Below are 15,381 nucleotides of genomic sequence, written 5' to 3'. Positions count from 1 at the left end.
CGTTATGTTCATATACTTATTGTATGTTAAAGTACATTATATAAGCAAAAATGACAATTAAACATCCTGTTTCTATCATGCAAATAATATATATATATATATAAACATAATTCCAAGATAAAAAATAAAAATATATTGTCTTCTGAAAGATAATTGACGATCATCTCATTTGCTGTGAAACAGCTTCTCTACACAGAGCGACACTTAGAGATTCCAGACTAAAGATGGCATGAGAATGTTCTAAAGGCAAAAGTTGTTTTTTTTCTTCAGTTATCAGGAGACTCAAAGGGCATATGGGACATACTTCCTGGAGTGCGAATGAGTTTCTGATTGGATGGGATAACAAAAAAGCATGGGAGGAGTGTTTGAGGAGAGAATAAACCGGTCTGGCAAGTTTTACTTTCTCCTTAACACAAACACTCGTTTACCATCTGCCTTGCTTTCTTTCTGTTCTCTGACACACAAAAGACATTACTGACTGAATACTGACTCTGTCTTACCTGACTCAAGCTTTAGAGTTAAAGGGGAAACCGGTGCGGTTGAGTTTCCTGAAACAGTTGCAGGTATGTTTGGCTGTGTGTGTATTGTCCGTGTCTCAATATGATCTATACCTTTAAACAATGTGGCTAACATACAGTATACTTTACTACATTGTTATCTACATTCGGTCTCGTTCTAATTCCCTGCAACTGTAGTTTTGGTTCTAGACATCATCCTGGATCATGTAGAGACATGCCTGTCCTTGGAATCTGTAAGTGAAACCTTCTTTTTTTTTTTCTTGCCTTAAGGGATACATTTCATATTTACTTCATCTTGAATTATAACCTCATTGTTGTGTTTAAAACAAGTATATAGAAATATATATAAAGGGAGAGTGAGGTTAGAAAGATTGAGACAACTGGAGAGCAGAGAGGATGAAAAGATTGATTGCGCACTTTAACCTTAGGTGGAGTGCTGGCTGTTACGTTAAAGGAATGATAAACATTTAGAGCTGGTATATCACTGGCCGTACTTTGCTAAGTGAAAGTATCTTAAGTCCATTGATAAAAACAGTACAGCTGTCATTTATTAACAACACTGGACAAAACATCAAAAAGCCCCTTGAGTTAAGCAGTGACTTCAGTGTCACATTTCTCGCTAAGTTCACATTCCTAAGTGGGCATGTACTTTTCACAATCTTGGACAAATGTTTCCATATCAATCATGTTGGTTTGCTAAATGGAAGGGCGCTGAAATAAGCTTTCAGTGTGATTTACAGTTATTCTAGGAAGTGTTCAATTTATAATTCCTAAAAATCAATTAAGTGAATGTTAGTTTCATCGATATTCTAGAAGAAAGTGGTAGCCTTTTAGCCACTGCTAATGGAGTCTTCTGAGAATGGCTTCATAATGGTTTCAAGCCATCCTGCACCATACATCAACAGCCTAAAGAGCTCATAAGTGGGGTTTGCTAAAGCAAGTATCACTATTATTAATGCTCATACTTCGGAACAAACCTCTAACCCCAAGTGTTTATTCTTTTGGGAGCAAAACATATCCATATTTGTGTTATGGTCATGAAAAACTCGAATTATGTAGCTTGCTGATGAGAGTGATGCTATCACGTTTGTAAGCAATTAAAATAATTTTAAGTAGCTGTGAATGAAACTGATGAAAGAACATCCCATAGACTTATTTAAGGAAAGGCCTGTGAAATCTGTGTGTGAAACAGTACCATACTAAATTGCATTTTATGCTACTGATGTTGTTTCTTGTCAGGCATATGCTGGAAAAGCGCTTATCTGCTTGTGACGTATAAATTGCTTATCAGCTTGAGACGCATCATATCCTGTATCTCGTTCCAAAACTTTAGTCTGTTTCAAGTGAGGACAGTATCTCAACACCTGTTTATGACTACTATTCTTATACTGCACACCTTTAAAGGCATAGTTCACCCAAAAATTTTAACTACCCCATTATTTTCTCACCCTCAATCCATTCTAGGTGTATGAGACTTTCTTCTTTCAGACAAATACAATTGGAGTTATATTAAGAAATGTCCTGGCACTTCCAAGCTTTATAATGGCAGTGAATGGCTGTTGAGATTTTGAAGTCCAAAAACGTGCATCCATCCATCCATCATAAAAAGTGCTTCACACGGCTCCACAAAGGCCTCCTGAAACAATGCATTTGTTAAGAAAAATATCCATATTTGAAACTTCATAAACTGTAATCTCTTGCTTCCACTAACTGTCGTATGCACATTCATGAACGAGTGGCGTTCCAGCGGATAACGTAGGTGTAGTGTAAAAATATGCTAGTCTCACGTGAACCAAGTTTTGTTTACAGGAGCAAAGGAAGTAAAGTTTTCATTTGTTTAGCAAAGGAAAACCAGTCTCCTCTTGGCTTATACTGAAATTTACAAATCCTCGTTTTGTACTTCTATTTCATGATTGGTGTTTGCGTTTCGTCACTTCTCACCAGAGATTACGCTAGGTCTATGTGCTGCATCATCCGCTGGAGCACCACTCTCTCGTGAATGCGCGAACAACAGTTAGCAGAATCTAGAGATTACAGTTTATAAAGTTTTAAATATGGATATTTTTCTTACACAAAACGCATTGATTCGCTTCAGGAGGCCTTTATTAACTCCATGGACCCATGTGGAGCACTTTTTATGATGGATGGATGCACTTTATTGAACTTGCATTATTTGGGTTCACAGCATCCCAGACACCAATATTTTAAATCAGAGGTCTTCAACTCTGTTCCTGGGGACCCACTATCCTGAAGAGTTTAGCTACAACCCTAATCAAACACACCTGAAGTGGCCAATCAAGCTCCTCAAGTCTGCTTGAAAATTGCAGGCAGTTGTGATGAAGCTGGTTGGAAATAAACTTTCCAGGAGAGTGGGTCCTCAGGAGCAGGGTTGAAGACCTCTGTTTTAAATAAAAAAACAAAAAACAAACAAAGGATATTTTGCTATAGAGATAAAAGAAAAAAACGTGTAGGACCATGATTTTTCAGTAGTATTACAGCACACGGTGGTTGTTGGTTACCCACATTCTTCAAAATATCTTCTTTAGCAACACTTAGCCACAACAAACCCAGCCACTTTCTAAAAACCCAACACTTATTGCAATGCACTGGCAACCACCGACAAACAACGCTCTAACATTGTGGTTGGTGACTTGCGCTGGCAAGCACCACTCATATTTTCTTTAGCAAATGAAAAAAAAAATCTACTTATTAAAACAAAGTCTTTAAAAGTGTGAGTGCATAGAAGAGTAAACTGTCTAGCTGCAATTGTCATAATTATTTCTGTTCCCCCAGGTATTTAAACGTGAATCCAGTGTCTTCAATGCATTAATGTGGAAGTATACTCTGCCTGCAAGTCCATTCATCTACTTCCAAGCAAACAAGTGCAGAAAAAAAGAGGATGTCAACTGACACTCTCCAGCCAACATCACGGAGAATAATAAAGCTGGCTGTAACTCCTGGCACTCCAAGTCGCATCCTAGAGTCCAGTTGTCCAGTCAAATCATCTCCAGGCATACGCAAACCAAGTGCGGTGGAACGCTTAGAAGCAGACAAGGCCAAGTATGTCAAGAGCCAACAGGTGGCTTTGAAGAAGCAGCAGCCAGTTATTTGTCCATCCAACAACAGCCAAAGTGTACAAGGTGCTCAACAGCCATCAAGGAAGATCCCTGCAAGACCTACAAAGTCTGAGACGCCACCTCTTAACCTGGAACATCTTTGCAAGCTGATTGATGGAGTCAGCGATGCCACCGTTCCAGCCGTATCTACGGAAGCCAACAACAAAGAGAAAGATGCTACAGATCCATGCAAGGCCACCTCTCCAACAGTGGAAGAATCTTCTCTGGGCTTGACTTCAGCAAGTCAAGGAAAAGCTCCAGTAGAAGCCTCAGGGGTGAGTGGATGTCCTACCATGACAGTGCGGAGAGTCGACGTCAGGCCGCAGTTACCTCAGATGAGGATGGCTGGTAGACCACAGCTACAGACCCGCCCACAGGTGCAAAAGGCCACACCTCAGGTCCCAATACAACTTCTGCGCTTGCTTAGACCGTACACACAAACAAATCAGCAGCCAATTGATTTCAAAAGGCTCCATAATGCCACACAAACAAATGTCACCCGAGGACCTATTAAAGCACTGAACTGTGCTGCGCAAACCTCACCTTCTTCCAAATCCCCAACTAGCCCACCTCTTCCCCCCTCCATAAAACCAATCACAGAACCATTATCGTGTCCCTCTCCAACCCCACTTACTCCAAACTCCTTTGCTTCGCTCAAACATGACTTCCAGTCCCCGCCATCTCCAGCCATCACTCGCCACTCCTCAACAAGCTCCAGGAAGCGTCCTGCCCTGACGCGCTCAAAATCTGACGTCAGCGACTGCGTTTCACGAGCAGGAGTAGAACTTGAGCGCTTCTTTAATTATTGTGGCCTTGACCCATCAGATTTAGAGGAGCTAGGGAGACCGGGTTCTGACATTGTGTCCGTTTCACGTCTACGTAGCGCCAGTGCGCCGGCATCCGAGCGTTCGGCTGAGGGTGAAGATGAGGAAGAAGAAGCCGCAAAAGATGAACGTCCTGTTTACGGTGTGTCGGTCATTGAGAGAAATGCTCGAGTGATCAAGTGGCTTTATGGGATGCGCCAGGCCAAAGAGAGTCCCAAAGTGGCCAATATGTAACAGACAACAAGGGACTAACAAACAACCACTATTCAGACTGAAATCAAATACAAAATATGTTGTACAAAGTACTTACTTCCCCATTCAGTATTTTGTCTCTCATCTGTATATTTTAGAGTTGCTGTGCGTGTGTCATATAGAATAACTTATACCTTGTAGCCACCTGTGTTCTCAAACTATAACCAAGCATGCATAGTTGCATGGTTATGGTGACCACCAATAAACTCTTAAACACAATGCATTTGTTGCATTGTTGTCTTTTCAGCAATGATAGGCTATACTTGACAGGCCAAATCAAACAATGGCAGGATTTTTGATGCATGCAAAGGTACTTGCGTCATTCGAAAAATTATTTGTTTTACCGTTTACCTTATTGCAGCTAAGCTTTAATGCTTGTTTTAAAATCTTCTATCTTGTATCATGCAATGGCTAAAATAATATGTGAATGTTTTTAATGTTTGTAAATGTGTTAAAACGCGTTGGTTCACTCAGTCGCATCAGATCTTTATTATTAGACAGAAAGGGGTAGACTTTGATGGTTTGATAACATTTGGTGCATTGAACGCAATGCTACACAACATGCTCCATGTATAATTTGCGCAGAAGTGAGCAGATTTAATCTGGTAAGGGGTCGGTCATCAAATAGCTGACCAAAAACCAGTGATGTGTTACACTGACAAAATGCCGCTTTAGCAAACTGATCTTAAAGAATGGGAATAAAAATGTATTTACCCCAGAGCACTTCAAAACTTTGTTTTGTCATTGTTTACTATGAAACAGTTTGGACTGTTCAAAAGAGAACAGTTGCTTGAACTGTGGCGGCGTCAAAACTGGTGTTTCCTCTGGCATAAAAATAGCATTTAAAAGAATACAGTATTTGAAGGTCACAAGGTTTTTTCGGTTTTCACTTAATCATCACTTCCTGTTATTATGGCCAGGAAACCTATGGGGGATGTAACTTTTTTAGATCATGGTTTTAACCTTGCTACTGTATATTTCCATCAAAGTTGTGGAAACACTAGCCTTCTCTTGTGCCAAAGCCGTATATATTTTGTGGATGGCACAAGCATCCAGCTCATGGGTCACGCTTTCTCAGGAGAGAAACTGAGAAGCTTTGGTTCCTGTAGACCTGACCATAGCTAAACTACTTTAAATTGTAGCATGTCAAACTACAGTATCAAAGTTGCTTCTCCAACATTGAATGGAACTATGTAATTCATGTGTCCAACCTACTAATGTGTACAATAATGGTTGCCGGCCATTTTGCAGTGTTCAAATTTTGAATAAAAAACTAATTTGCTAAAAAAAAAAAAATTGCATAATATAAAATATGATTTTAAGAATGGGACAAGAACCTTCTTGATATACTGAAATTCCGACAAGGTTTATTGTCTCTAACTGAAACACTCTCTCCAAATGAAATCTAGAATGTAAAAAAAAAAGTTTATAAAAAAAAATGATTAATTAAAAAATAAATCAGTGTTGTTCTATAAATCGTGTCGACTTTGTAAAAGTATAGTCCCTATGTGACTGACAGCAGCTCTAGTTACAGTGTGCTGTTCCTGTGGGAGGATCGGCGAAACAGCATTCAGCTGGACTAGTTTCACTGCTCTTAGTATTCAACAGGCACTAGTGAAACCAGCAGAATGAGCAAATTTATGGTAGATTCGGTTACGATTAAAGACTAAGAAAACAGACCACCAAAGACCAATCATGCTGACTGACCACAATATGCCGACTGTTACAACACAGCCGGATAAAGAACAGTGTTTTCACCTGTATCAGTGATGAACACGGCAACAGAGAAAGACAAGAGACCTCTGTAAGTTCTTCTTAAAGTGTTTTGTAACACATGCATACAGAGCATAACTTTTGTATGCATTTTCATCTTTAAGTCTTAAAAAGTATTTGTTGCTCTTTCTGTGTCTTCACAATAAGGTGAGGCTTCCCCTTTCCAGAAAGCTGTGTTATGCAGTAGGTGGTGTACCGTATCAGATGACCAACATTGCTATGGGTTTTTCTCTACAGATCTTTCTGTTAGATGTAGTGCAGGTAAGAATCTGCATTTAGTCTCCTGAATTACATAAAAATGGATAAATAATGATTTATATAAATACATCCAAAAAAAAGCCATTGCAGCCAAAGTGGCATCAGCCCAAAAAAACGAGGTCATTTTAGAGATTAAGCAATTTACATTTTGATGAAATATTACGTAATATGGAATAAACAAGGAGGTTTATAATACCTGGAAAAAAATGTAAACCTATTTAACACTTTTTGAGAAGAACAGGGAATTGCCAAAACATCTAGTATAATATAATGAAACATTTGTATAAAACTGTCATTAAAATTGGTCTTTTTGAATGGGCATCTTTTTGGGATTTGGGATATGTTTCAAGGAAATTGTAGTTGCACTTTTCACTTAAAGACCAGAAAAAGAGCACTATGCAAACAAATCTAATTTACTAATGTTAAGCCTGAGATTTTTTTTGCATAGAAGCATTTTATCTCAGCAATCTTATCTCTGAAGTGGAAAATATTCCGCATGCATTCCCTTATTTACACACATTTCTCTGTTTTGCTCTTGTTTGGTATGCAGATGGAGGCTTTTTCAGTATCTTTGATTCTGTTCATCAGTCATGCCTGGGATGCCGTGACTGATCCCGTTGTTGGGTATCTAGTGAGCAGGAGTAGCTGGACCCAAATTGGCAGGCTCCTTCCGTGGTGGGTGGTAAGAGTTTGTGACATAAATGGTATAGCATTTTTAAAATAAAATAGTACTTATTAAAATCATATCATTACAACAAAAAAAGAGACTATTTTCTGTTTAATGAGATCCTGATAAACCGCTCTTTTAAACAAATTCTGTTTGATTTGGGAACAAGTTGCTCAGACCAGTTTTGTGAACTTATTCAATGGATTCATTAAAAATAGATTAGTTTCCATGAAGGAATATAATATATAATATAACAATATAATATAATATAACATAACATAATATATACACACACACACACACACAGACATACATACATGTATATATACACACAGTATATACAGTGGCATGCAAAAGTTTGGGAACCCCTTGCAGAATTTGTGAAAATGTGAATAATTTTAACAATAAGAGAGATCATACAAAATGCATGTTATTTTTTATTTAGTACTGTCCTGAGCAAGATATTTTACATAAAAGATGTTTACATATAGTCCACAAGACAAAAAAATAGCTGGAATTATTCAAATAACCCCATTCAAAAGTTTGTGAACCCTTGGTTCTTAATAATGTGTGTGGTTACCTGGATGATCTACGACTGTTTTTTTGTTTTGGGATGGTTGTTCATGAGTCCCTTGTTTGTTCTGAACAGTTAAACTGAGCACTGTTCTTCAGAAAAATCCTCCATGTCCTGCAGATTCTTCAGTTTTCCAGCATCTTTTGCATATTTGAACCCTTTCCAGCAGTGACTGTATGATTTTGAGATCCACCTTTTCACACTGAGGACGATTGAGGGACTCAAACACAACTATTAAAAAAGGTTCAAACATTCACTGATGCTCCAGAAGGAAACACGATGCATTAAGAGCCGGGGGGTGAAAACTTTTTGAATTTGAAGATCAAGGTAAATTGTACTTCATTTGTCTTCCAGGAAACATACAAGTAGCTTCTGTCACGTCAGAAGGGCAGAACTAAATGGGAAAAAATATGATATTTCTACAAAATAAGAAAAATTTGGACATCTTCATTCTGTTCAAAAGTTTTCACCCCCGGCTCTTAATGCATCGTGTTTCCTTCAGGAGCATCAGTGAACGTTTGAACCTTTTTTAATAGTTGTGTTTGAGTCCCTCAATCGTCCTCAGTGTGAAAAGATGGATCTCAAAATCATACAGTCACTGCTGGAAAGGGTTCAAATATGCAAAAGATGCTGGAAAACTGAAGATTCTGCAGGACCTGGAAGATTTTTCTGAAGAACAGTGCTCAGTTTAACTGTTCAGAACAAACAAGGGACTCATGAACAACCATCACAAAACAAAACAACAGTCGTAGATCATCCAGGTAACCACACACAGTATTAAGAACCAAGGGTTCACAAACTTTTGAATAGGGTTATTTTAATAATTTCAGCAATTTTTTTGTCTTGTGGACTATATGTAAACATCTTTTATTGAAAATATCTTACTCAGGACAGTACTAAATAAAAAATAACATGCATTTTGCATGATCTCTCTTATTTTGTTAAAATTATTCACATTTTCACAAATTCTGCAAGGGGTTCCCAAACTTTCGCATGCAACTGTATGTACAGATATACACACACATACATACATATATATATACACATACAGTGGTGTGAAAAAGTGTTGGCCCCCTTCCTGATTTTTTATTTTATTGCATGTTTGTCACACTTTAATGTTTCAGATCATCAAACAAATTTAAATATTAATCAAAGATAACACAAGATGCAGTTTTTAAATGAAGGGTTTTTTTTTTTTATGAAGGGAAAACAAAATCCAAACCCACATGGCCCCGTGTGAAAAAGTGTTTGCTTACTGTGTGTATATATTATTATTACTGTGTGTATATATTTACATTATATATGTGACCCTGTACCACAAAACCAAAACCAGTTTATGTAAATAATATAAATTTTAAATGTTAAAGTTTACTTGTGTTCCAATTGTGAAAAGAGTTAATTTACAACTTTACAAATAAATAAATAGAAATAAAATAAAAAAAAACAATCAAGATTGCCATTTATGCTTTTAAACCATCTAGCCTCTGCACTATAAGTGCATTACTGTAAGTGCATTTCCTGTTTGTTATTACACACTGACATATGATGATTCTAAAGTGAAGTAGCAGAAAAGTAGTTTAGGCTGCTTTGCCCTGCTTGACATGACTCATCTGTTGTTCCTGTCTCAGGGCTGTGCTGTCAGTGCCATTGGCCATTCTCGCTTGCATCTTCCTTTGGTTCATACCCCACAATGCCATGAGTTCAGCATTCAGTGTGCCCTGGTACCTAACCATCAGCTGTCTTTTCGAGACCTTCATGAGTGTATGACTTCCTACTTTTATTCTCTCAACCACTAACACATGCCCTGTCCTTTCTCCATGTGATGCTTTTTATGTAATAGCCAAATTAGCCAGCTTCCATTAGCGGCACTCTAGTGTTCATTATTGAGGTCAAATGGCTGTTACATCACACAGCTCCCCCGCACATCTTTCATGTGCTGATTCCTTCAAAGAGAATGTTCTGCTCCCTGCAGTGCTACAGTGTTCCATACACATCCCTCAACATGTTTCTGGGAGGAGATCAACAAGACCACAGCTTACAGTGAGAACACTTCAATCGTCAGCTTTAAATATTCAAATTGTGTCATCATTTTCTCATTGTTTCAAACCTGCCGGTTCTCCATGGAACAAAGGAGAAATTCTGAGGAAAGAGCAGTCAGAACATGACTGACATATTCTGTGTTCCACAGAAGAATTACAGAAACTCATACAGGTTTGAAACGACATGAGAGTTGTCTTCTTACTAGTTTACCATTTTATCCAATGTTTGTTTGTGCTATGCGTTTTTATGCCTCTTAGAATATTGTGTTGCTAGCTTAGTGAATGTAAAACATTGTTACTGTTAACTAAAGCTTATTTAAAATATATTTTACTAATTCAGATAAAGTTGAAATCAATTAAAATATAAATATGAGATGAAAAAGTTAAATTAATTAAATCAATTAAAAAAAAAAAACGTTCCGAAAAATTTAAACTAAAACTAGAATAAAAATAAAATATCTAAAATAAAGTAGAAGCTAATTTTAAAAAGTCAAATGCATATCAAATTATTAATTAAAGGGATAGTTTACCCCAAAAAAAATTCTGTCATTAATTCAAATTTACGATTCAACCGTTGTTACGTATGTGATACTCTCCAAAACGGCACCACAGGGTGATGCGGAGGAGACGAATTGTTGAATAAAGTCATTATTTTTGATTTCTTCACACACAAAAAGTATTCTCGTAGCTTCATAAAATTACGATTGAACCACTGATGTCACATGGATTATTTTAACGATCTCCTTGCTGTCTATGGGAAGATCAGAAAGCTCTCGGAATGCATCAAAAATATCTTAATTTGTGCTCCGAAGATGAACAGATGTCTTACGGGTTTGGAACGACATGGGGGTGAGTAATTAATGACAGAATTTTCATTTTTGGGTGAGCTATCCCTTTCAAATTTAAAATGACAATATAAAAATAAGAACTAATTCAAAATATTATGAATAAATACTATATCAGAGAGAACTGATGCCCTATATACTACAATTACAAACAGCACTCAGTCGTTTACACCAGTTTTGTGTGGAGCAAAATTTGCCACCTACATAGATCGTTCCAAATCAGTCACTTAGGCAGTAGACAGCTCACTAGGGTGCATGCATGATTGCATGCACATCTGACCCTCTTTCTGCCAGGGATGAGTGTGGAGGCGTTTGCTATGCTGACGGCGGCTGTGATTCAGGGTCAGGTGCTATGGGTGTATAACAAAGACAGAGATCAAACCTGTCTGAACGTGGACCAACCACCGGATCTCCCACACAGTGCTGCGCTGCACGAAACTGTAACATGACTCCTACCTACACACCACCAGCACACTGTAAAATACTGTGTAATGCAACTGTTTTGATGTTACTCAGGTATTTTACTATTTATAATTACTGCCGTTTGCCGAGCAAAGCATTACTTGTAATATTGCTCATACGTATCTGAACAAAGCCATACAACGTATTTAACCTAAGGGTGTAATTTTGGTTCTGTGTAGTGTGTCAATTATACAATTACTTTCAATGGTTTTAAAGCATTTTCTATGGGTAATTTGCAGCCTCAGGGACTGTTAGTCTCTGGTGTCATGTAAAATCACACACTCTGGCTGACATGTAATCCAACTTTTAACTCTTGTAATCTAGCTAATACACTGTTTGAAAACACAGTTGAAAGGTTCCTAATATGAGACCCTGGAGACAAAACCAGTCTTAAGTCGCTGGGGTATATTTGTAGCAATAGCCAAAAATACATTGTATGGGTCAAAATGATTGATTTTTTTTTTATGCCAAAAATCATTAGTATATTAAGTAAAGATCATATTCCATGAAGATATTTTGTAAATTTCCTACTGTAAATATATCAAAAGTCCATTTTTTATTAGTAATATGCATTGCTATGAAATTCATTTGGACAATTTTAAAGGCGATTTTCTCAATATTTTGATTTTTTTGCACCCTCAGATTTTCAAATAGTTGTATCTCGGCCAAATATTGTCCTATCCTAACAAACCATACATCAATGGAAAGCATATTTATTCAGCTTTCAGATGATGTATACATCTCAATTTTGAAAAATTGACACTTATGACTGGTTTTGTGGTCCAGGGTCACATTTGTAGACTGTTTAGTATGCCGTAGACCCCTCACACTTTCTTTAGGGAGGTCATTTGCAATCTGAGACTGTTTGCATATACACTTACTGTGCATATATATGTCTGTGTTTCCCATCAGAGAAGTGCCTTTATGATATCAGCACTGGTCATGAGCGCTTTCTTCTGTGTTTGCTGTATGGTGCTGTTCCTGGGGGTCAAAGAACAAAGAGGTGCGGCGTACAGTACATTTTTGCACAAATAAGAGTCAATTCAAAGATTGTTTTGTTTTGTCTGATTCTCTGAATATATTATTGATCATGAGGGTTTGCTGAGATATCTTATGAACATTTAATAATAACTTTATGGTAGGCTATATTTTGCATGTTTATCAGCAAAACAATATGGGCTTGGACTGTAGTGAATTCACTGTTTACAAATTAAATCTTAATTTTTTTTTTCTGTCAGATTTGCAGAATATATTATGGTAGGTTACATTTTAGAATTGTTTTTTTTTTTTTTTTTGGCCAGATTCCCCAAGTATATTATTGAGCATGAGGCTTTATTAAGGACTCTTAACTACATTTAATGATATTTTGATGGAAGGCTACATTTTGGACATGTTTATCAGCTAAAAATATGGGCTTGGACTGTAGTGAATAGTTTGTTTACAAATAAAACGTTTAATGTGTTGTTTTTTTGTTTGTTTTGTTTTCCTAGATTGAACAAGAGTCTTTATTGATGACATTTATCAACAATACGGCTTTGAACTGCAGTGAATTGATTAACAAATAAAACCATTTTTGTTTTTGCTTTTGTTTTGCCAGATTCCCTGAATGTACCATTGAGCATAAGGCTTTACTGAACACTTAACAACAATATGGCTTTGAACCACAGTGAGTTGATTAACGAATAAAACCTTGTTTTTTGTTTTGTTTTTTTTGTCTTGACAGATTCCCTGAATGTACCATTGAGCATAAGGCTTTACTGAAGACTCTTAACAACATGGCTTTGAAACTGTAGTGAATTGATTAACAAATAAAACTTTTTTGTTGTTTTTGTTTTGTTTGTTTGGTTGGTTTTAGATTCCCTGATTATTGAGCATGATGCTTTAATGAGGACTCTTAACAACAATTAACAATATACGCTGTAGTGAACTACTAATAAAGTCTTTTTGTGTTTTGTTTTGCTAGATTCCCTGAATATACTTTTGGCCATGAGGGTTTGTTGAGGACTCTTAATGACCCTTAATAATAACTTTATTGTAGACTACATTTTGGGGCATTTATCAGGCAGCGAAACAATATGTTTTTGAACTACAGTGAATTAATTGTTTACGAATAAAATCCCACCAAACTAGTTCTTAACTCTTCACCAGTTCAGTGTCACGTTTCATAGCTTTGTGCAGATGTATTGATGTTTCTCTCTCCGGCTCCGGTAGGGCCTCTCAGTGGTCAGAGTCACATGCACACTACATACCTGAATGCTGTGAAGAAGCTGATTGGCCATGGGTCATATCAGCGTCTGGTCCTCGGCTTCCTCTTCTCCACTTTAGCTTTTCAGGTCGGATCGCTGGTTTACCTGTAAAGTATCTGTAAAGTTAAAACTAGAACAAAAAGACTATGTTGACATGCAATCACAAATTGTATGTGGTAAATATTAAAGATTCTATATAAAATCATCCTGTTGTATTTGAAAGCTAGGGATTAATACAGCAAACCATTTCATTTTTTTTTTATATGAGTGCATTAGTGCTTGCTGAAATTGCTGAAACCTTTTTGGGTTCATTTCCAGATGTCTTTGGGGAACTTCTCACTGTTTTGCACTCACGTTGCAGGTTTAGGAGCTCAGTTCCAGTATCTCATGTTAGCTGTACTGGTAAGTCTAGACATACAAATGCTGTAGTTTTATAATCAAACTCAAAACAGTACTGCACAGTAACATATGTGTTACTTATAGTGTTACTATATAATGTATTTTCGCACCACTTGAACATTTTATAGACCAATCAGCATACAGGACTATTTTATAATTGCCATTATAGTCTTTATTTTGACAAAAACGGAATCAGTTACGATGAAGAACAGATGTTTTAGCATGGTTTATGAGATTTTTAATTCCTTGGATGTCCTAATGTGCGTACAGGTGTCCGCTACCATATCAGTGCCAATGTGGCAGATGGCACTGGTGAGGCTGGGCAAGAAAACTGCACTTTTTATAGGTCTACCTGTAAGTTCCCTTTGGTCAATGGTGAAGAGACCAGACACAATGATTCTGGTGATGTACGCTAGTAGATCTGGGCTAGTAGCTGGAACGTTGATTCAAACTTGAGCTATCAGTTTTGTTACCACTGTAAAACACCGTCACATTTTTCAAAGTGTTTAAGATGCGTTTACTTAGCCTACATGTATTCATATGTAAGGACAATATGTTATAATGTTTTACTTGATGGTTACACAATATTACACTTCAGACTTTTGAAAACCATATAATACCAGTGTAGATACAAACAGTACAAAGGACTCAGCACATGTCTTTTAAACATGTGATTTTTCCTTTTCTTCATCTTGGACGCTCTTATTCAGGGGCGATTGTAGGATTTTCATTTTAGGGGGCTCAGCCCCCAATGAGGGTGAGTAAGTAAGTAAGAAAGAAATTAAGTAAATAAATAAATAAATAACTGAATGTTTGACTAATAGGGTAGGGTGGTATACTTAACTTACTACAGTATTCCACTGTATTGTATAATATGCATAGGTATATTATTTGAGTACACATTAAATCTTATTAGAGACATGTGTGCTATTACTTCTATAAGCAAACACAACTTTGCCTACGAAGTGATAAAATGTGTGAAAAAATCTAATCAATTTACACAAAAGTAGAGAAGTAGCAGTTTGAAATTGGGCCAGTAAGCATCACCCTAGAAATCAAATCAACAGCAATACAAAAACCACTCCGAAAACATCCTTACAACCACATAGCCTACGCCCAAGCATGGTGGTTGCACATTTTTGCACAGGGAAGCATCATTCACATTTCTTCACAAAATGTAAAAATTTGGTTTAAATACCTAAAATGTCTTGTCTTGCTCAGTGGATGAGTTCACTGTTCAGAACCCATTCTGCAAAGGGCTTGTTTTTTTCCTGCTCGAGGTTTTGCAATAAGCTTGGAGGAGGTCTGTCTGCTGGCATCTATGACACTACAGTGAGTCAGCACTCGCTCTCTCTAAATATGCCTGATTTACAGTGGCAGTCAGTCAGGTTTTAAAAATATTGGAACA

General features: G+C 37.0%; 1 protein-coding gene and 1 pseudogene across 2 annotated transcripts; both read left to right on the top strand.

Moving 5' to 3' along the window:
- The first annotated feature begins 386 nt into the window (after positions 1 to 386).
- Positions 387 to 5,437, top strand: LOC306847849 (protein FAM110A-like). The gene is made up of 3 exons (XM_079382037.1): positions 387 to 563; positions 696 to 751; positions 3,312 to 5,437. The coding sequence occupies exon 3, from the start codon at positions 3,418 to 3,420 to the stop codon at positions 4,690 to 4,692; it is 1,275 nt and encodes a 424-aa protein (XP_079238163.1). The 5' UTR covers positions 387 to 563; positions 696 to 751; positions 3,312 to 3,417; the 3' UTR covers positions 4,693 to 5,437.
- Positions 5,438 to 5,622: 185 nt separating this feature from the next.
- Positions 5,623 to 14,429, top strand: LOC306848284 (sodium-dependent lysophosphatidylcholine symporter 1-like; annotated as a pseudogene). The gene is made up of 10 exons: positions 5,623 to 5,646; positions 6,631 to 6,744; positions 7,292 to 7,416; positions 9,611 to 9,743; positions 9,955 to 10,022; positions 11,161 to 11,306; positions 12,241 to 12,331; positions 13,540 to 13,661; positions 13,893 to 13,976; positions 14,244 to 14,429. The product of its transcript is annotated as a sodium-dependent lysophosphatidylcholine symporter 1-like (transcript).
- The last annotated feature ends 952 nt before the right edge of the window (positions 14,430 to 15,381 follow it).

This window comes from Barbus barbus, assembly GCF_936440315.1.
Source record: "Barbus barbus genome assembly, chromosome: 28".
NCBI classification, from domain to species: domain Eukaryota; kingdom Metazoa; phylum Chordata; class Actinopteri; order Cypriniformes; family Cyprinidae; genus Barbus; species Barbus barbus.
This window is presented reverse-complemented; position numbering and strand designations above follow the sequence as displayed.